This window comes from Peromyscus maniculatus, chromosome 2, assembly GCF_049852395.1.
Source record: "Peromyscus maniculatus bairdii isolate BWxNUB_F1_BW_parent chromosome 2, HU_Pman_BW_mat_3.1, whole genome shotgun sequence".
NCBI classification, from domain to species: domain Eukaryota; kingdom Metazoa; phylum Chordata; class Mammalia; order Rodentia; family Cricetidae; genus Peromyscus; species Peromyscus maniculatus.
The window spans coordinates 164,459,544-164,476,746 of record NC_134853.1 but is presented as its reverse complement, the minus strand read 5'-3'; the positions used below and the strand labels follow the sequence as shown (position 1 = coordinate 164,476,746).

At 44.2% G+C, this 17,203-nt stretch overlaps 1 protein-coding gene across 5 annotated transcripts in view; it reads left to right on the top strand.

Annotated features, from left to right (window-relative positions):
* Vps13d (vacuolar protein sorting 13 homolog D) overlaps positions 1-17,203 on the top strand; it is a 233,810-nt gene that overhangs the window by 133,142 nt on the left and 83,465 nt on the right. For all 5 annotated transcript variants that reach the window (XM_076565634.1, XM_042272539.2, XM_042272538.2 and 2 more), the window contains 7 exons: positions 1,364-1,527; positions 2,641-2,749; positions 5,815-5,994; positions 8,367-8,483; positions 9,303-9,452; positions 14,058-14,207; positions 15,103-15,199. In XM_076565634.1, the coding sequence (XP_076421749.1) occupies positions 1,364-1,527; positions 2,641-2,749; positions 5,815-5,994; positions 8,367-8,483; positions 9,303-9,452; positions 14,058-14,207; positions 15,103-15,199 (967 nt within the window). The remainder of the gene's footprint in view (positions 1-1,363; positions 1,528-2,640; positions 2,750-5,814; positions 5,995-8,366; positions 8,484-9,302; positions 9,453-14,057; positions 14,208-15,102; positions 15,200-17,203) is intronic.

Below are 17,203 nucleotides of genomic sequence, written 5' to 3'. Positions count from 1 at the left end.
AGCATGGGAAAGATGTCCCTGCAATGGGACTACGTGGCTGTGTTGTGGAGGCCACAATATTACATAATGGTTAAGTGGGCTCCAGAGAGGACAGATCCAGTTGGTCCCTCTGCTCACTAGTTGTGACAGCATGGGGAAGTTACTTCTTCTCACTAAGCCATAACGTCTTCATCTGTAAAGACAGTGACAGCATGTACCTTGTTGGATTGTTTTCATGGTTAAATGAGTTACTGTACCTAAATCCCTCAGACCAAGGCCTGACCTGCAGCAGGTTCTCAATTAGTGTTATTACTTGTAGCAGATAATGGCTTCAATAAACTTCCTTGACTGACCTGGAAGCCTAATTGCAGTATTTAAGTATTCTAGCAAAGAAAATGCATTGAAAATTAGAAACAATCAACTGAAAATAACCTTTGAGTACAGCCCGATTAATGATTAGTTGTAATCACTTTGTAAATATTGAGGTGGTGAGCATTGGAAGTAGGGAGGGCTGTTGCTGTCCCTGCTCTGACAGTTGACAGAAATGCCAGAGACAGGGTGCTGACTCGCGTAAATTCTTGGTATAATTAGACTCTCCTCTGGGCTAAAGACACCTGAAGTCATCATATGGAACAGTGGTAACCATGGCAATATAGCTAGGGAAGAGATGACCCAGTCAGTGGCTTCTGTTTTTTTTTTTTTTTTTAAAGGAAAAATACTAGGTGCCTAAGTTACAAAAAAAAATTTCAATTATTCGTACATGTGTATGTCTGTGTGTGGGTATGTGCACTTATCAGTGCTTTGCCTGTGGAATCCAGAAAAGGTCATTAGATTTCCACCTAGAGCTGAAGTTACAACCAGCTGTGAGCCGCTGCCTGACGTGGGTGCTGGGAAGTAACAGGATCCTCTGCAAGAGCACAGAGCTCTTAACCATGAAGCTATCTCTTTTGAAAAATACTTATTCAAAAATCTGCACCACTTAGAAATTTTGATTGCTTGGTTTAGGATTTTAGCAAATGGGCTCAGGGTTTGTCAAATAAACCTAATGACCTGAGTTTGAGCCCCAGATCTCATGGTGGAAGGAGGAACCAACTCCTGAGAATTGTTCACAGATTTCCACACACATGCACCATTGTATACATATGCTTGCACTCAACATACACATACACACACACACAAATAAAAATAAAAGATGAAAAAGAGTTTAGCATACTTCATCTAAGTCTAACTAGAAATTAAAAATAATGAAATCTTTAGTTGCATATTTCTATGATGTGGAAAACATACAAGTCTAGTTCCAACTGGAGAACCTCCTTGGCCTTTAGAGGGGGCGTGTGAGGGACAGAGCTAGCTCTGGCCACATCTATGTGTATTTGCCTGTCAGGAACCAGGAAAGCGCTCTCAGCTCTGGAGGATGACGGGCTCGGGAATGCTGGCTCACGAGGGCTCTGCAGTTCCTCACAACCCCAACAAGCCGTCAGCCACACGCTCCATCGAGGGATCTGCCATCCTAGATATTGCTGGCCTGGCCGCTGTGACAGACAACAGGTAATCTGATGGGTAACTTAGTCAAGCTCATTACCTTCAAATTCAGACCCAGGAAATTCACCCCTCAAAAGAAGAGTTCTGTTAACCTTCATGAGAATTATTTATTTTGTATTTTTTTCCTTAATGGCTGATGCCTGTCAAATTCTCAGATATCATTTAATTTTAAAAATTATTGTGACAGTACCCATATAAGTATTAAAGATCAAATAATAAGATCTTTTATAGAAAATGAATATTTACTTTACTGAGAATTCCAGTCTAAGCTTGCTTCCTAAAAGTGAACAGTTTTTTTTTTTTTTTTTTTTTTCCGAGACAGGGTTTCTCTGTGTAGCTTAACACCTGTCCTGGAACTCATTCTGTAGCCTAGCATGGCCTCGAACTCACAGAGATCTGCCTGCCTCTGCCTCCCAAGTGCTGGGATTAAAGGCGTGCGCCACCACCGCCCGGTGTGAACAGTTTTTGTTCTTAAGTTTTTCTAATAATTTGTTGTCTTTCAAGAAGAATTAATTTTCGGGCAGTGGTGGTACATACCTTTAATCCCAGCACTTGAGAGGCTGAGGCAGACCAGTCTCTGTGAGTTCAATCTCTGTGAGTTCAAGGCCAACTTGGTCTACAGAGTTAGTTCCAGGACAGATATGTCTCAAAACACTAGAAAAAAAAAAAGAATTTAATAGCACTATTGAGATACATTTTTATGAGTAACTCTCTGGACAGTTTACATGAGTTATATTAGCTTAAATATGTTACTTTGTTTACTATATATTAGTTTCTCCATAAATTCAGTCTGTTTGTCTTCAATTGGTACCTTATGTGTTTCCAAAAATGTGTAAGTTCAGACACGGAGTAAAAGTATTTAGAAACAGACCAGTAGAAACAGTTGAGAAGATTTTAACTGTTCAGCAGCTATCTGGTCCAAAACTCTAAGATGGCTTGTCCCGTGAGACTGCATCACCTGTGCTGTGCATCTCCATTCTGTCCTTTTGACTTTCCTCATGTCGAGGCCCAACTAGGATCCCCTTAGATTACAGGGTAGGGGGCTGGAAGGCAGAGGGGCAGAGCCTCAGATTCTCCTCAGACTTCAACCCAGAGGATTCATTGTGTGTTTCTGTCCAGATATGAGCCACTGATGCTGAGAAAGCCAGACCGCAGGCGCAGCACAACCCAGACCTGGAGCTTCCGAGAAGGAAAATTGACCTGTGGCTTACATGGGCTGGTTGTTCAGGTCAGTTGCTTTTGACACCCTCAGTTGCAGCTCCCAAGGGTTGAACTTTCTTCAAAACAAAGCCTCACCTAGGTTATACATGATGAATTATTCAACGGGGAAAATTAACCAGAGAGCAGTACTCTCTAGTTACTCCGTTTTTGTTAAAGGCAGTCAGGAAACTTTTGCTGTGCAACTGTATGTTGCTACGTGGGAAATGCTTTCTTTTTTAAAGGCGTGTTTTATTTTTAAATATGTTCCTAATTGAAATAGAACCCCATCCCTCTCCCCATCACTTTCCCCCTCCCTTTCCCTGCTCCAGCTCCCTCCCTCAAACCCCTTTCACGCTCCTCCGACTTTCAAGCTGATAGATAGCCTCTTTTTCTTTGATTATTGTTACATGTGTACATATATATGTATGCCCACAGTGTATATAAATGCAACCTGCTGAGTCCATGTTTGTTCTTTGTGTACATCCTTTTTAGGATAATAACTAAATCACTGATGTGGGTGACTCATCACTGGGAGGAACCACTTCTCTTTCTTTCTGCAGTCATTTGTTGCCTGTAGTTCTTTGTCTAGGGGTGGGACCCCCACAAAACTTTCCTCCTTCCATGTTGACATGTTCTTGGATACTCCCATTGTTCCTATCCTGTTTATGCAGCCATTCCTAAGGGAGATTTTCACGGCAGGGTTTATGGCCCTTATAATACTTACAGTCCTTCTACTGCCACAGACCTGCATCTGTGGCTCCAGGTGTAATTATGTGTGTCTGTGTGCATCTGCTTGTGGGTTTGCGTACATCAAAGTGCAGGCACCTGCAGTGTTCAGAAGAGAGTCAGATTCCTGGGAGCTGGTGGGTTGTATGGTACTCAACGTGGGTGCTGGGAATTGAGTCCTCAGCTGCAAGAGCAGCAAGCATGCTTAACCACTGACCCCTCTCTCCAGCTCTGTAGGATGTGTTCTTGAAGGTGATAGACTCAGCATGGTAGAAGTAGCTGTCCTGGGTGATGACTTTTTTCCCTTCTGTTCTTGGTTTCTCTGAACTTTTTCTCCCTTGTGGCATAAATTACCTATGTACTTTTTAAATGAAGGAAAAGAAGTGTTCATTAAAAGTCTAATGTTAAGATGGGTACTGAGATGGAAGCTACAGTGCTCTTTTGTAAAGTGTAGGAGTAGTCATGAGCTGTACATTGTCATCATCGCTGTCTCCTTCCTTTTCTTTCTCCTCCTTCCCTCTTCTTCTTCTCCAATGTTTAGCCAGTATTTTTTCCTTCCTATTTTTTTGAGATTATATTGTAATTACACCACTTACCCATTTTTATCCCTTAAAACCCTCCCATATCTTTCCCCCTTGCTCTCTTTCAAATTTATGCCTTCTTTTTCTTTAATTGTTGAATATGTGTGTGCATTACTTGTATGTATATGTTGTCAATGCTGACCATTTGGTATTATATAACCAATTAGTGTGTATACATATTTTTGATTTTGCTCATTGTTACATTCTTAGTGGTATCAAAGTTAGCATTTTGTTGTAGCAAATGTGACAGTCAAGACTGCTAGACATTTTTCTTTGTCCTCAACTCAGCCAGTCTGTGGCATAATACATTTTCAAGTATTTTATCAGGGATTTAGATTTCTGCCCTTTCTTTGGGCTAGGTATGGATGCATGCATCTGAGGTGAGCAGATGGGAGGATGGCGTGATGGTTGAGCACATAGCAGAGCCACAGTGACTGTGTGTGCAGTTCTGCCCACTGTGGGACTCACACAAAACTCAACAGTCCAGCAGCAGGCCCTGGACAGAGTTAGTGTTTCTCCCCTGGTGGAGTCAGGCTGTCCTCTCATATGGTGGTGCATATAGCTGTAAGAAGCCTCTTCTGTTTGGTGAGATTTATTTTCTTTACCTCTGTGGCCCTGAGCTTTTCTCATCAAAGGCCAGCTGCTTGCTTATGTGAAACTCACATCTGGAGTGGATTTGGGATTTTCAATTAGCAATACAATTCAGACTTCTAGAGGCAAAAGAAGGCTTGTTATAATTGGTGGGTTCCGGGTCTGACCCTGACTTTACTTCTAGTTTTTTTTTAAAAGCCCATGTAATTCCAATTTTCGTGGAGCATTTTCCTCCCGCCCAAATCCCTTTTTAATGTTTGTTGTTTCCTGGATCTGCCCACCATGTCTTTGCTGTGAATGTGTTTTGGTTAGGGAACCGGGTTTGTTTCATTCCTATGCTAAATACAGCAATAGAAGGCTTGTAAACGTTTTCTGACCTGCCCTTTCCAAGTTTTGTATATACTTCCTAAATGCACCCTTATGAAAGGCTTTCCTTGTATTGAAGCCTGTCCCATATGCCTTTTCATCACTCAGCACTTAAAATGAATGAAGATGGGTGGGCATGGTGCTACCTACAATCCCATCAGGAGGTAACGAGTTTGAGGTTGCCCAGGCCACAGAACAAGGCCCTGTCCTGAAAACCAAAACAAAGAAAGAGAAAGGATTGAAATATCTGTTCAATGGTGTGTCCCCACAGGCCTCACCGGTCAACCTGCATTTTGTGTTGGAAAACAGCAGGACTGTGACTTTTCCCCAAAAGCTGTAGTAACAGTGTCGATGTGGCACCGACCGGGTGTTCAGCCATCAGCCTGGGGGAAGTGTCAGCTCTGAGACTGGCTTTTGAATTGGAAAGCTGAGTGATTAGTGGTCAGTTTTATAATATTTAAGGCTTTTAGGCAAACCTCAATGATAATACTCAAAGAAACAAAGTTGGCTTTGGCTACTTAATAAACTTATTTTTGGTGATTGAGATTTATTTTAAGGTAGATAAAACCAATCCACTGTTTGTGGAGTTACCTCCAACTGTGTGTGTAACCTTCCACATTAATCAGTAAATGTACCTTGCCATTTTACACAGGCCTACCATTTTTTAAAGTCTGTTAGACAAGTTTTTAAGCAATTTAAAAATCTTGTTAGACAAGATAACAAACTGTGACTCCCCAATTCAATTCATTTGTCTCTCAGGTACTGTGTTGAATTGTCCAAGTCTCTGCTTTGGCCTTTTCTTGTATCTCTTTACTTTGACGTCTTTTAGGCCAAAGGAGGGCTCTCCGGATTATTTGATGGAGCTGAAGTTGTTCTTGGTCCTGACTCATCTGTTGAGCTGTTGGGACCAGTTCCACCAGAACAACAGTTTGTTAACCAAAAAATGAGGCCTGGTTCTGGAATGTTGTCCATCAGAGTCATCCCAGATGGACCAACTCGAGCACTCCAGGTAAGAATAGCACTGACAAAGCCATGCCTTTTTCTTCCCGTCCCGATGGTCAGTCAGTATTTATTGAGTGTACTCATGCTGGATGTGGGCTATGCTGTCCTTTGTAAGAAAGAGCTGGGTCTCCATTACAGAGTTGTATGGAAGTGAATGTAACTATAAAGATTAGCAAAGTCTAAAAAGGCTTAGGAATTAACCAGGCACGGAGGTGATTTTTCATACTCAATACTCAAGAGGCTGAGGTAGGAGGATCACTGAAGTTCAAGGCCAGCCTGAGCTACATCAGAAGACCTTTATCTCCAAAGTATAAGAATTTAAATAGACGAGAAAAATAATAGTGGTGTTCTCAGTGTAGTTAACCACTATATTTTGAATAATTGGTGTGTGACCCCCTCATGAGGAGAGAGGAGCTTTCCTAGCCAGACAAGTATAGTGCTGTGTCATGAAGGGAGGAGTGAAGGGGTTTGGAAGAGCCTGGCTTCTGAGGCTGAGGGAACTTCCTACAAGATGCTAATATTCAAGCTGAGCACTAAGGCAATACAAAGAGTGAACCTGGGGGGAGAAGGTAAGGCAGAGGGGCTTTGCCATGATGGGCATGTTCACACAGAAGTAATTTACTGAGCAGCTATTGAAACCAGGCCGCATTTCAGTTACTAAGCCTGTGACAGTGAGCAGACAGTCAGAATTCTGTCTTCATAGTTGATGAGAGATAAACATAGTAAGTTATTATATTAGGGTTTTCTAGAGGAAAAGAATTACTTGTGTGTGTGTGTGTGTGTGTGTATGTGTGTGTGTGTGTGTGTGTGTGTGTGTGTAGTTTATTTGTTTGTGGGTTTTTTTTTTTGTTTTTTTTTTTTGAGACAGGGTTTCTCTGTGTAGCTCTGGCTGTCCTGAAACTCACTCTGTAGAACAGGCTGGCCTTGAACTTAGAGATCCTCCTACTTCTGCCTTCTGAGAGCTGAGATTAAAGGCATGCTCCACCACTGCCTGGCTATATGTATAGATAAAAGGGGTCTTATTAGTGTGGCTTATAGGCTGCGGCCCAGCTGGTCCAGCAGTAGTCCTGCTGGAAAGGTCAATATAGGCTGATAGTTGTTAAGCCACTAGGCTGTATGCCTCAGCTGGTCTTCAGTCTGTTATAATCCTGAAGAAGTAGGTTCTAACACCAGCGAAGGAATGCCTCAGAGGCAGGATAGATGAACTTGCCAGCAAGAGTGATGGTAAGTAGGCAAAAAGAAAAGCCTTCCTTATTCCATGCCCTTCCATATAGGCTGCCACCAGGTGTGGCCCAGATTTAGGGTGGGTCTTCCTACCTTAAATGATTGATTAAGAAAACTCCATCGGTGTGCCTAGATGCTTGGGTTTTAGTTAATTCCCGATGTAGTCAAGTTGACAACCAGTATTAACTATCACAGTTATTTATTATTTGGGAAGCTGATTAGTGAAGAGACTGGTCCATGGCATATGGTAAGAAATAAGACTAGAGACAAGATTGAACCTGAGATTCATACTGAAGTTAGAATGTTTTATTCAAGGCAGGCAAGAGTCAGGGGTTGGCATGATAAGGATTTATTTGCAATAACTATATTGGCTACAGTGTTGAAAAGACTGGAGGCAGAGGAAGCCGAGCTAAGAAGCTCTGGCATGATGATCGGAGAGGGTGGCTTAGAGCAAAGTGCAGGGTGAGCGTGTGAGGTGAAGAGAGAAGCTGATACAAAGGAAGCTGAGTAGTCAGTGACTGGGTATCGATGAAGCTTGAGGCAAAGTGGCCTCCAGGAATCTGCTCTAGGCAGCAGGGAGGACAAGAGTCCACATCACTAAGCAAAATACAGAGCAGATTTGAGGAAAACAGAAGTTATGTTGGCACTTGCTGAACTTAGGTAGCCTCATGATCCTACATGATGATGTCCAAAAGCCATTGTGACTTCTGGTCTGAGTCTTAAGGCGAGATATGTGCTGGAAATGCAGACTCATCAGTCATAGAGTAATAGGGAATGTGTGAGAATTCTGGTACAACACATCATACTCCACACCATAATCTGTAGTACCACTTTACAGAGCTATCTACTCATGGCAAAAGTGAGTGCCTGCCCGTATTCTGTGCGGCCTGCCCGTGCTCTGTGCGGCCTGCCCGTGCTCTGTGCGGCCTGCCCATGCTCTGTGCGGCCTGCCCGTGCTCTGTGCGGCACCAAGAGTGTTTAGCTGGATAGAGTGCTGTCTAGACTCAGAATGGCACCTGTTTCGTTACTGCCCAGATCTTGCCCTAGCAGCCTGGGAAGCCATTAGCTTTTGTAGGTTTCCTGGGCATAGAATGACTTGTGACCTATAGTTGACATGAAAGCGTAAGCTCTCATCTTGTTCTGTTTTGACTTCAGATAGCAGACTTCTCCCAGCGGAAAAGTGAGCGCTCATCGTATGAAGTGGAGGAACTTCCTGTTACAGAGCAAGAGCTGCGGAAACTGAGGAATCCAGACACACAGCAGGAGTTGGAAGTAAGTTTACCGGTTTATTTAGACATGTGCATGTGTGTGGGCATGGTACCACTGCATGTGTGAGGTCAGTTCTCTCATTCCACCTTTACTCATTGAGCCATCTTGGCACCCCAAGCAGTAAGTTTTTTAAATGCTGCAGATTCATTTTCTTGGTCATCAGTTGGTTGAGAAATTGCTTTGTGATTGTGTGAACTCTGACTGTGGGGTGCTGTTTCACTGTGTTTACTGTTAACCGCACGTGTGTTTATGTCATGCAAGTGACGTCTGGAGCTTATGTGGAATCACAGACTAACAGATGTTGCTCAAGTGAGATGACAAAAAGGAAGCTAAATGATCCAAATTTTAATAGTATTTAGAGAAAACGAAAATTTGATTTTCCCCTCCATCTGACTCAAATGCTTATTCCTTTCCCTTTGTTTGGGTTTTGGGAAGAGAATGACGAGTTTGAAATTGAGATGAGCATGAGGCAGTATGCTTATTTGATCATGTTGAATGGTGTTTAATCAAATGCCTATGGGGAGCCATGTCAGGAGCTGTGGGAGTGCACAGAATAACCTGTGAGGAGCTCAGGTCCCAAACAGGGAGAGAGATTCTAGCACATTGACTCTACTGTACTGGGTGAGGGGGTCCTCACATCCCTCTGCCATTCTGACCTAAAGTGGAAGGCTTCCAGAGAGATGAGGAAATTTGGGCCAGAAGGTGACTAGTGAGGCTCTTGAGTGCTTTTCTGCTCTTCTGAGAAGCATTCATGCCTGTGTTCTCTGGCCACTATGAGCTCTGTTGTAAACAGGTCATGGCAGTGCTTTGATTTCCTTTCAGGTGCTTGTGCGCTTGGAAGGTGGAATTGGCGTCTCTTTAATTAATAAAGTCCCAGAAGAGTTGGTCTTTGCAAGCCTTACAGGAATCAACGTCCACTACACCCAGCTGGCAGCTAGTCACATGCTCGAGCTCAGCATACAGGATGTGCAGGTACCAGGATGAGAGTGTTGTCTTCATGCTCTGCCTCTGCCCAGATCAAGTGTTTGGTGTCTGAAAACATTGGAGGAATGCCTCTTCTTTTCTTTTCTTTTCTTTTCTTTTCTTTTCTTTTCTTTTCTTTTCTTTTCTTTTCTTTTCTTTTCTTTTCTTTTTTAATTACTTTCAATTATGTGTATCTGTATGTGAATAGGCATACATGAGTGCTAATGCCAAAGGAAGACAGAGCTGTCCCCCTATATCTGAAGTTAGAGGCAGTTGTGAACCATTCAACGTGGGTGCTAGAAACCATCCCAGGTCCTTTGCAAGAGCAGCAAGGGCTCTTAACTACTGTGCCGTATCTCTAGCCCCTGGAGGAAATAACTTATGATCTTCAAAAGAATCATCCTGTGAAGTAGCTTCCACCCCAGTGTGTCTCTTTGTGTTTGAGATGGGGTCTTACTATGTAGTCCTGGTTGGCCTGTAACTTACTATATAGGACCAAGCTCCTGAATGCTGTCCTCAAAGGCATGCTTATTATGCCTGGTGATACAAATACAGATGAATTCCAGATGCTCTAGCTGATGTATGAGTAATCTAGATAACCAAATGGTGTGTGTGTGTGTGTGTGTGTGTGTGTGTGTGTGTGTGGCTGGTACGTGCACAGTATACATGTGGAGGTCAGGGACAAAGTCGGTTCTCTCCTTCCTCCTTTACCTGGGTTCTAGGACTTGAACTTAGGTTGTCAGGCTTGTATTGTCAGGCCATGTCACCAGCCTCAGGTTTCCAGAGTCATGTAGCTGTCTCCTGGAGGAGTTGGGGTCATCGTAGGGATAAACAACAGGGCTTGACTTCTGCTTCCAGGCAAAATGGAGTAACTGGGACTGGTTCCATTCTCCTCTTGAGATAAGCCCCAAGTCCACATACAGTAACAACAGCTTCAGGACGCTGGACATCAAACCACAAAGGACAGTGACCTGTGAGAGATAGGAAATCCAAGAGGTGAACCTTCTAATTGACTTAGCTTGAGGTCTTCCCAGGCTATGGTCCTGAGAGAGGAGCCTAGAACAGAGGCCTGCAGAGTGGACTCAGAGAAGACACAGCTGAGCATCCCCAGGGACTGACAGCTAAGTAGATAGCAGTGCACCTGTGTGGAGAGGGCTTAGGTCTGGCAGAGTGCCAGACAGTCTGTGTGAGGAAGCTTCTCATCCAGGGAGACCTAAGGGAGCAAGCTGGGAGCTGCCCTGGGAACCCCAGAATTTGTGGGACATTGAGAAAAGTCTCAAGCAAGTCTTACCTCCATGGTTTATTTGCCCCAGATTGAATGCTACTCTAACCCTGTCTTGAACATCATGAAAGGAAGATCTGAAAGGATCTGGGAAATTGACTATGTCCCCACCAAGCCTCATAATGTATTGGAGTGTAAACAGGACCAGCACCCAACAGGGCAAACCTGACAGGCTACCATGTGTGTAGATGAGCAGAACAGTACACTGTGAGGACGAGAATGCTTTCAGGATGGATCTAGTGCTAACACAGTTGTCAGAACATATTAAAACTGTTAATGGAACTGGAGTTTTGTATGTCTAATAAATTCTGCAGAGACCCAGAAAACAAAAACTTGACTTCAAGAAGTGAAAATTCAATAGATGTATATAACACATAACCTGGATGGGGACCCTGTTTGGCCTTCCATGACCATGGGCTCCATGTCTGCGCTGAACGTATACAGACCTTTCTCCAGGTCATTGTTTCCTAATGAAACATAACAGCCTCTTCCATAGCACTTATATTGTATGAGGCACTGTAAGCCTTTCAGACTGTAAAGTATGGAGGAGGGTATGTGTAGCTGTGTGCAAATACCACACTGCTTTATAGGCTAGAGCATTCATGAATTTTAGCATGCAGGGTATCTTGGAACCAATTCCCTGCCACTGGGGGACATTATAGTCAGGTTATGCAAAACTAATAATAAAGTAAATCATAGCTAAAATATTGCGTACAAAGGAACAATAAGATGACAAAGATAATAACAACAGACTTCTTGTTGGGAAAAATGCAAGTGAAAAGATGGTCAGCAATGTCTTGAAGTGTTGAAAAGGGTGCAAAAAGCTGTCATTCTAGAAATCTGCTCCTAGAAAAATTATCTTTCAAGAATAAGGATGTCTCAGTCAGTGTTCTATTGTGGTGAAGAGACCATGACCACAGTAACACTTATGAAAGAAAGCATTTAATTGGGACTGGCATACAGTTTCATAAGGTTAGTCCATTATCATCATGGTGGGGAGTATGTGGCACACAGTCAGGCATGGTACTGGAGAAATAGCTGAGAGTTTTACATCCTGATCCTCAGGCATAGGCAGATAGTGAAACTGGGCTTGGTGTGGGCTTTTGAAACCACAAAGCCCACCTCCAGTGACACACCTCCTCCAACAAGGTCACACCTCCTCATCCTTCCATGAACTAGGGACTTATGGTCATCATTCTCGTTTAAACCACCTCAAAGGGTAAAGTGAAGATGTTCTTAGACATAGAAATGATGAAGGGATTTGTTATCACTGATCACCAGTTCCAAAAGCATTAGAGAGCAGACAGAAAGCGGTGCTGATGGAATTTGAATCAACACAAGGCAGAGAAGAAAACCTGAAGTGATGACATGAAAACCATGCAAGACCAGGCTTCTCATGTCAGTCTCCTAAGGAGGTGTGGTTGCTTAGACAAGCACGACAACACTGTTGTGCTGTCTGCACCACATATGAAAGTAAAATGGTAACCACAGTGGTGTCAAGTCTGCGGGTGAGAAATGCAAACAGCACTATCATTTTGTACATGAAGTGGTATGATGCCATTTAGTGATAGAGCAACACATTGAGTTCAATACTGTAAACCTCCCCAAATAATCATAGTTGTATGTAATTAATAAAGTGGAATGAGTGCTTGGTGGATCCAAGAGAAGGCAGAAAATGGGGAAGATAACACGTGGGATGGATAGCAAGCCATAGAGAGATGGCAGACAAAAACTTAATGGTGCCAGTTAATTGTCAGTATGATCAACATAGGTCAGATTGCATAAAAATGCAAGATCCAACTGCCATCCACAAGAAACACACATTAGTAGGGCCTATAATCCGCAGGAAGCCAAGGCAGGAGGATCATGTGTTCAGGGTCAGCATGTGCTATGTAGTGAGACCCTGTCTTCAGCCCTCAGCCCCCACTCGTTAGCTATAAAGACACAAATAGGTTAAAAGGACCTAAGGGAGGGGGGGAGCACAATACACTTTTAACTAGTCTTGAGGAAGGAAGTAGGAGTCACACTGATTAATGTCAGAACAAAGAATATTAGCAGAGATAAAGAAGGTAATTTCCTAATGATAGGAGAATTAATTAATCAAGAGGACCTGACACATGCTAACACTGATACGCCTAATCACAGACTCTAGCCTTCTGACATTGTGACACTGTGTCATCCTCAGAAGCCTCACTTGAGAACTGTGCAATTGAATTACAAAGAAAGAAACCGCAAAAAGAAAAAAAGAAATCTCAGGATGTTTTAATAAGTTTATGATTTCATGTTTCACTGCATTTGTAGCTGTTCTGGGCTGCACATGGCTCAGAGCCTGAGGATTGGACACACCTGATTAGAACTTTAAAATAAATAGAAGAAAGCTCGTGGGATGGCTTGGTCGACAAAGGTGCTTACTGTCAGGTCTGTAGAGAACTGACTTCCACAAGGTGCCCTCTGACCTCCACACGCACACACATGTAAACAACAACCACTTGTGTTCTCAGCCTAGTGTATGCAGTGGTGAGCAAGAGACCTTTCTCAAACAAGGCAAGGACTGACACCCAAGGTTGTTCTCTGACCTTCACACATGTGACCACGTGAACACACATCGTACACACCTGTATGCACACACAGGCACACAGGTTTAAAAAGAGAAAAACTGGAAGAGAGCAGTAAATACAAACAGCAGGGGGAAAAAACACCGAATGTCTGAAATCCATGAAATTGAATCTATGATTGCAGTAGAAAAAATCAGTAAAATCAAAAGTTGTCTTTGGGGGCTGGAGACAGCTCAGCTTTCAGAGCTCTCAGAGGAGCAAAGTCTCTGCTCTCTCTTGTCTTCAAGGAGCTTGGAGTGAGGTAGAAGCATCAACAGCATATCAGTAAGAACCCTAGCCTTGGGCAGGACAGGCCTGGATGCAACCGGTGGAGGTCAGGGCACAACTTGAGAGGATCAGTTCTCTCCTTCCACCACAGGAATACTAGAGATTAAACTCAAGTTTTCAAGCTTGGCATCAAACACCTTTATCTGCTGAGCCATCTTGCTGGCCCTGTTGTTATTTTTGAGACAGAGATTTACTGTCTGGCCTTAAGTTCTCAGTTCTCCTGCCTCCACTTTCCTAGAGCTGGAATTATGGGTGTGTACCACGTTGCCCATCCTCATCACCACTGGTCTTGGATGAGAACGTGTAGATGCTGTTGCTGTGACGTGGCAGGATGGCCAGGGGACTCTGAATAACCTACATAGTATGAGGCAAAAGGAAAGGTTAAAAAAAAATGACAACTAAGCAGCTTGTCTTGTTTGTTTTTGCTTTGTGGGCTTTTTCTGCCCCCAGGTGGACAACCAACTCATTGGTACGACTCAGCCCTTCATGCTCTATGTGACCCCTCTGAGCAATGAGAATGAGGTCATTGAGACTGGCCCTGCTGTGCAAGTCAATGCGGTGAAGTTCCCCAGTAAGAGTGCACTGACCAACATCTACAAGGTGGGCTGCCAGGGAGGCTGGGGTGATGGCATGTAGGAGGCACACTTGCTTTCTCATAGCCAGGTTACAGAGCAATCGGCAGCACGGTGTGTGCACAAAGGTGGCTCACAGGGCTGAGCCATGTGTGGCTTTTGTTTGACCACTAAGTGTAAGGAGCACCTTTCCTTGGCATCCTGTATCCTTAGTTGTGTTTTCAGTAACCTTGTAGCTGAACCTTTGGTAGTACTGAACCCATGGAGGTCAGTCTTCATTCCTGAGTGAAGCAGTATCTTGTAGGCTGCTGCGATCTCTTGTTAAGGGTTGAGTAGTCTGGAGGTTCTCCCGAAGCGCTATGAGGGGACTGACCTTGGAGCAGACAGCATGCTCTGTGCACTGCTCTCCTTGTTCTATCAGGAGAGAGATAAAGATGAGCGCCCTCTCTTTCCTAAAGGGGTCCCCAGGTAGAAGCCAGCTGTGATAGCAGTAAGCTGCAAAAGTGGGAGCCCTCATTCTGGTCTTTTGTTACCGATGCTGATGGGACCAAGCTTACCCTCAGCCCTCCACCACAGACACAGTCATGTGGCTGTTGCTCACTGGTGAGGCCCTGGAGACCAAACAGAAGGGTGACAAAGTGTCTACTGAACACTCAGAGTTCTGTTCACTGTAACGAGACAAAGCCTGGTGAGCCACATGTGGTTTTTCATAAGTCACATGGGTAAAGAAGCCATGAGACAGGCCCTTGCTTTGCTGCCCAGGCTGATCTGGAGCTCCTGGGCTCAAGCAAACCTCTTGCCTCAGCTTCCCTAAGTAGCTAGAACTAGAGTGTCACCATGCCTACCACACTGAGGCCTTTTAATGGCACAAACGAAAGCTGCTTTGGCGCTTGTCTATTAACCAGAGTTTCTTTTATTTCTAGCATCTCATGGTCACAGCCCAGAGGTTCACAGTACAAATCGAGGAGAAACTGCTGCTCAAGCTACTGAGTTTCTTTGGCTACGACCAGGCGGAATCAGGTAAAGCTGCATGTTTTACACTTCTGCCTGAGATTTGGTCCACAATGGTATGTTAGCCTGTTTGTAAAGCACAGGTAGTCCCTAGATGCCAACCAAGCTGGCTCTGCCTCCTCCTAGCCTGACCTAGCAGGCTCAGGTTTGCAGTTCAGCCACTCTCTTTCCAAAACTGCTTGTCTGAGTTATGTCCTCAAACCAGGCAGCCCCTAGAGGGTCATAGTATCCTGGAGTGTCTAGCTGCTGGCTAGGAAGCAGCGCACCTTCCTCTGCGCTTTGCAGGTTCTGTTCCTCTTCTCTCATATAAGAGAATGATGGCTGTCATTTAGCAGGCCACTTTGTTTATGAAACCAGCTCTGGGCCAAGGGTCAGAAATGCCTTTTTGGTGGTTGCTTTGGTTTAGTTTGAAAAACAAAAACTGGCTAACCTCAATTATTGGCTTTTGACATCCATGCCTCTGTGCCTTAATGCCATTACAAAGGTTTCTTGTTGCTGTCTTCTGGTCTTTGGAGAGGGAGTCAGATCACTATCAGAAAGTGTACATTTCCTGCAGAGCTGGAGGGAGAGTTCACCTGTTGTTGCTTTAACTTCCTCCTCACAGCCCTTTCTCCTGCTCTTAGCTGGCTGCTTAGGCCTGCAGCTAAGAAAAGAGCCAGTGGTGCACAACCTTTTAAAAGACTGATTGTGTGTTTGTGTGTGTGTGTGTGTCTGCCTGTGTGTGTCTGCTTGTGTGTGTCTGCCTATGTGTGCAGGTGCCTGTGGAGGCCAGAAGAGGGAGTCAGATCCCCTGAAGCTGGAGTCATAGGTGGCTCTGAGCTGCCCATTATGGCTGCTGGGAAGTGAACTCAGGTCCTCTAGAAAAGCAGCAAGTGCTCTCAACTGCTAAGTCATCTTTCTGGCCAGTTGGCTAATTTTTTGTTTGTTTTGAGACAGCCTGTCTCTGTAGTTCACACTCAAGCTCATAATCTTCCATGCCTTCGCCTTTTCAAACCTCAACTAAAGAAACGATGGTAAAGAGGCTTTTGTTCTGGTCTGCATTTGTCTACCATGAAGGATAGTGTGTGTGTGTGTGTGTGTGTGTGTGTGTGTGTGTGTGTGTGTGTGTGTGTGTGTAAAATGCTTGAGGGAAAATGTATATACACTCCCACAATGCGACTAAAAGTTTTGTATTTATACTCTGGATGTAGAATTCAGCTTTTAAATCTTTAACACCACAAATAAAATAGAATGAAGCTTTAAGAGTATTTAGGATTGTCTAGGGATTTTGCTCAGTGGTACAACATGTAGGCAGCTCTTATGAGGCGCTGTGCTGAGCTCTTAGCGTCTCAAAAAGAAAGCAAGTAAGAAAGAGAAGGAGACAAGCATTTTGGAGGAAAAGCAAGGTGCTGTCTGTCTAGTGGTATGCTCTCCACTTTGGTCTGAGCTCCAGTTTATTTGGAGTCACACAGCCCCCTGAGTACCCAACATCCAGGCAAGCAGGTAGGCATTCTCTGTGGCTCCTTCCCAATAAGATTCACTTCAGGGTTTCTGGGTCATGCTTTTCTTGTGTTCTTGTGAGTCCCTTTTGGAAATCTCTTACAGCATTGCCTGGAGGACTCAAGCTTTTGTAGCGACTGTGTCTGCCTTTCATCACTCTTCTTCCCCTTTCAGTAGCCGGTCTGTTTCCTGAATATGGAAGGCACGTCTCCCTTGGAGCATCCTTCAGCTCTGAGTAGAACTGATAGCAGCTTTGACTGGGAATATGCTAAGGAGCTGTGAGCATTCTCTCTGGTTTTCCTTTGGAGATACAGGAAGTCAAGGGGAAACGTGCTGCCTGAATGGATGCTGTGCATCTTTCCATGCAAAGAGTGCATTGCTCTTCCAGCCCATGCCACTCCTTTGTACTCAGGGGCTGGCCAATAAAAACTCTGCCTTGACTCTGCTTCCGAGACTCGCACTGCTGGGGAGGTGTCCCAGCACTTTCTCAGGAACTGTGTTGTTCATACTATTGCTTATGCTGAGAGTGTCCTC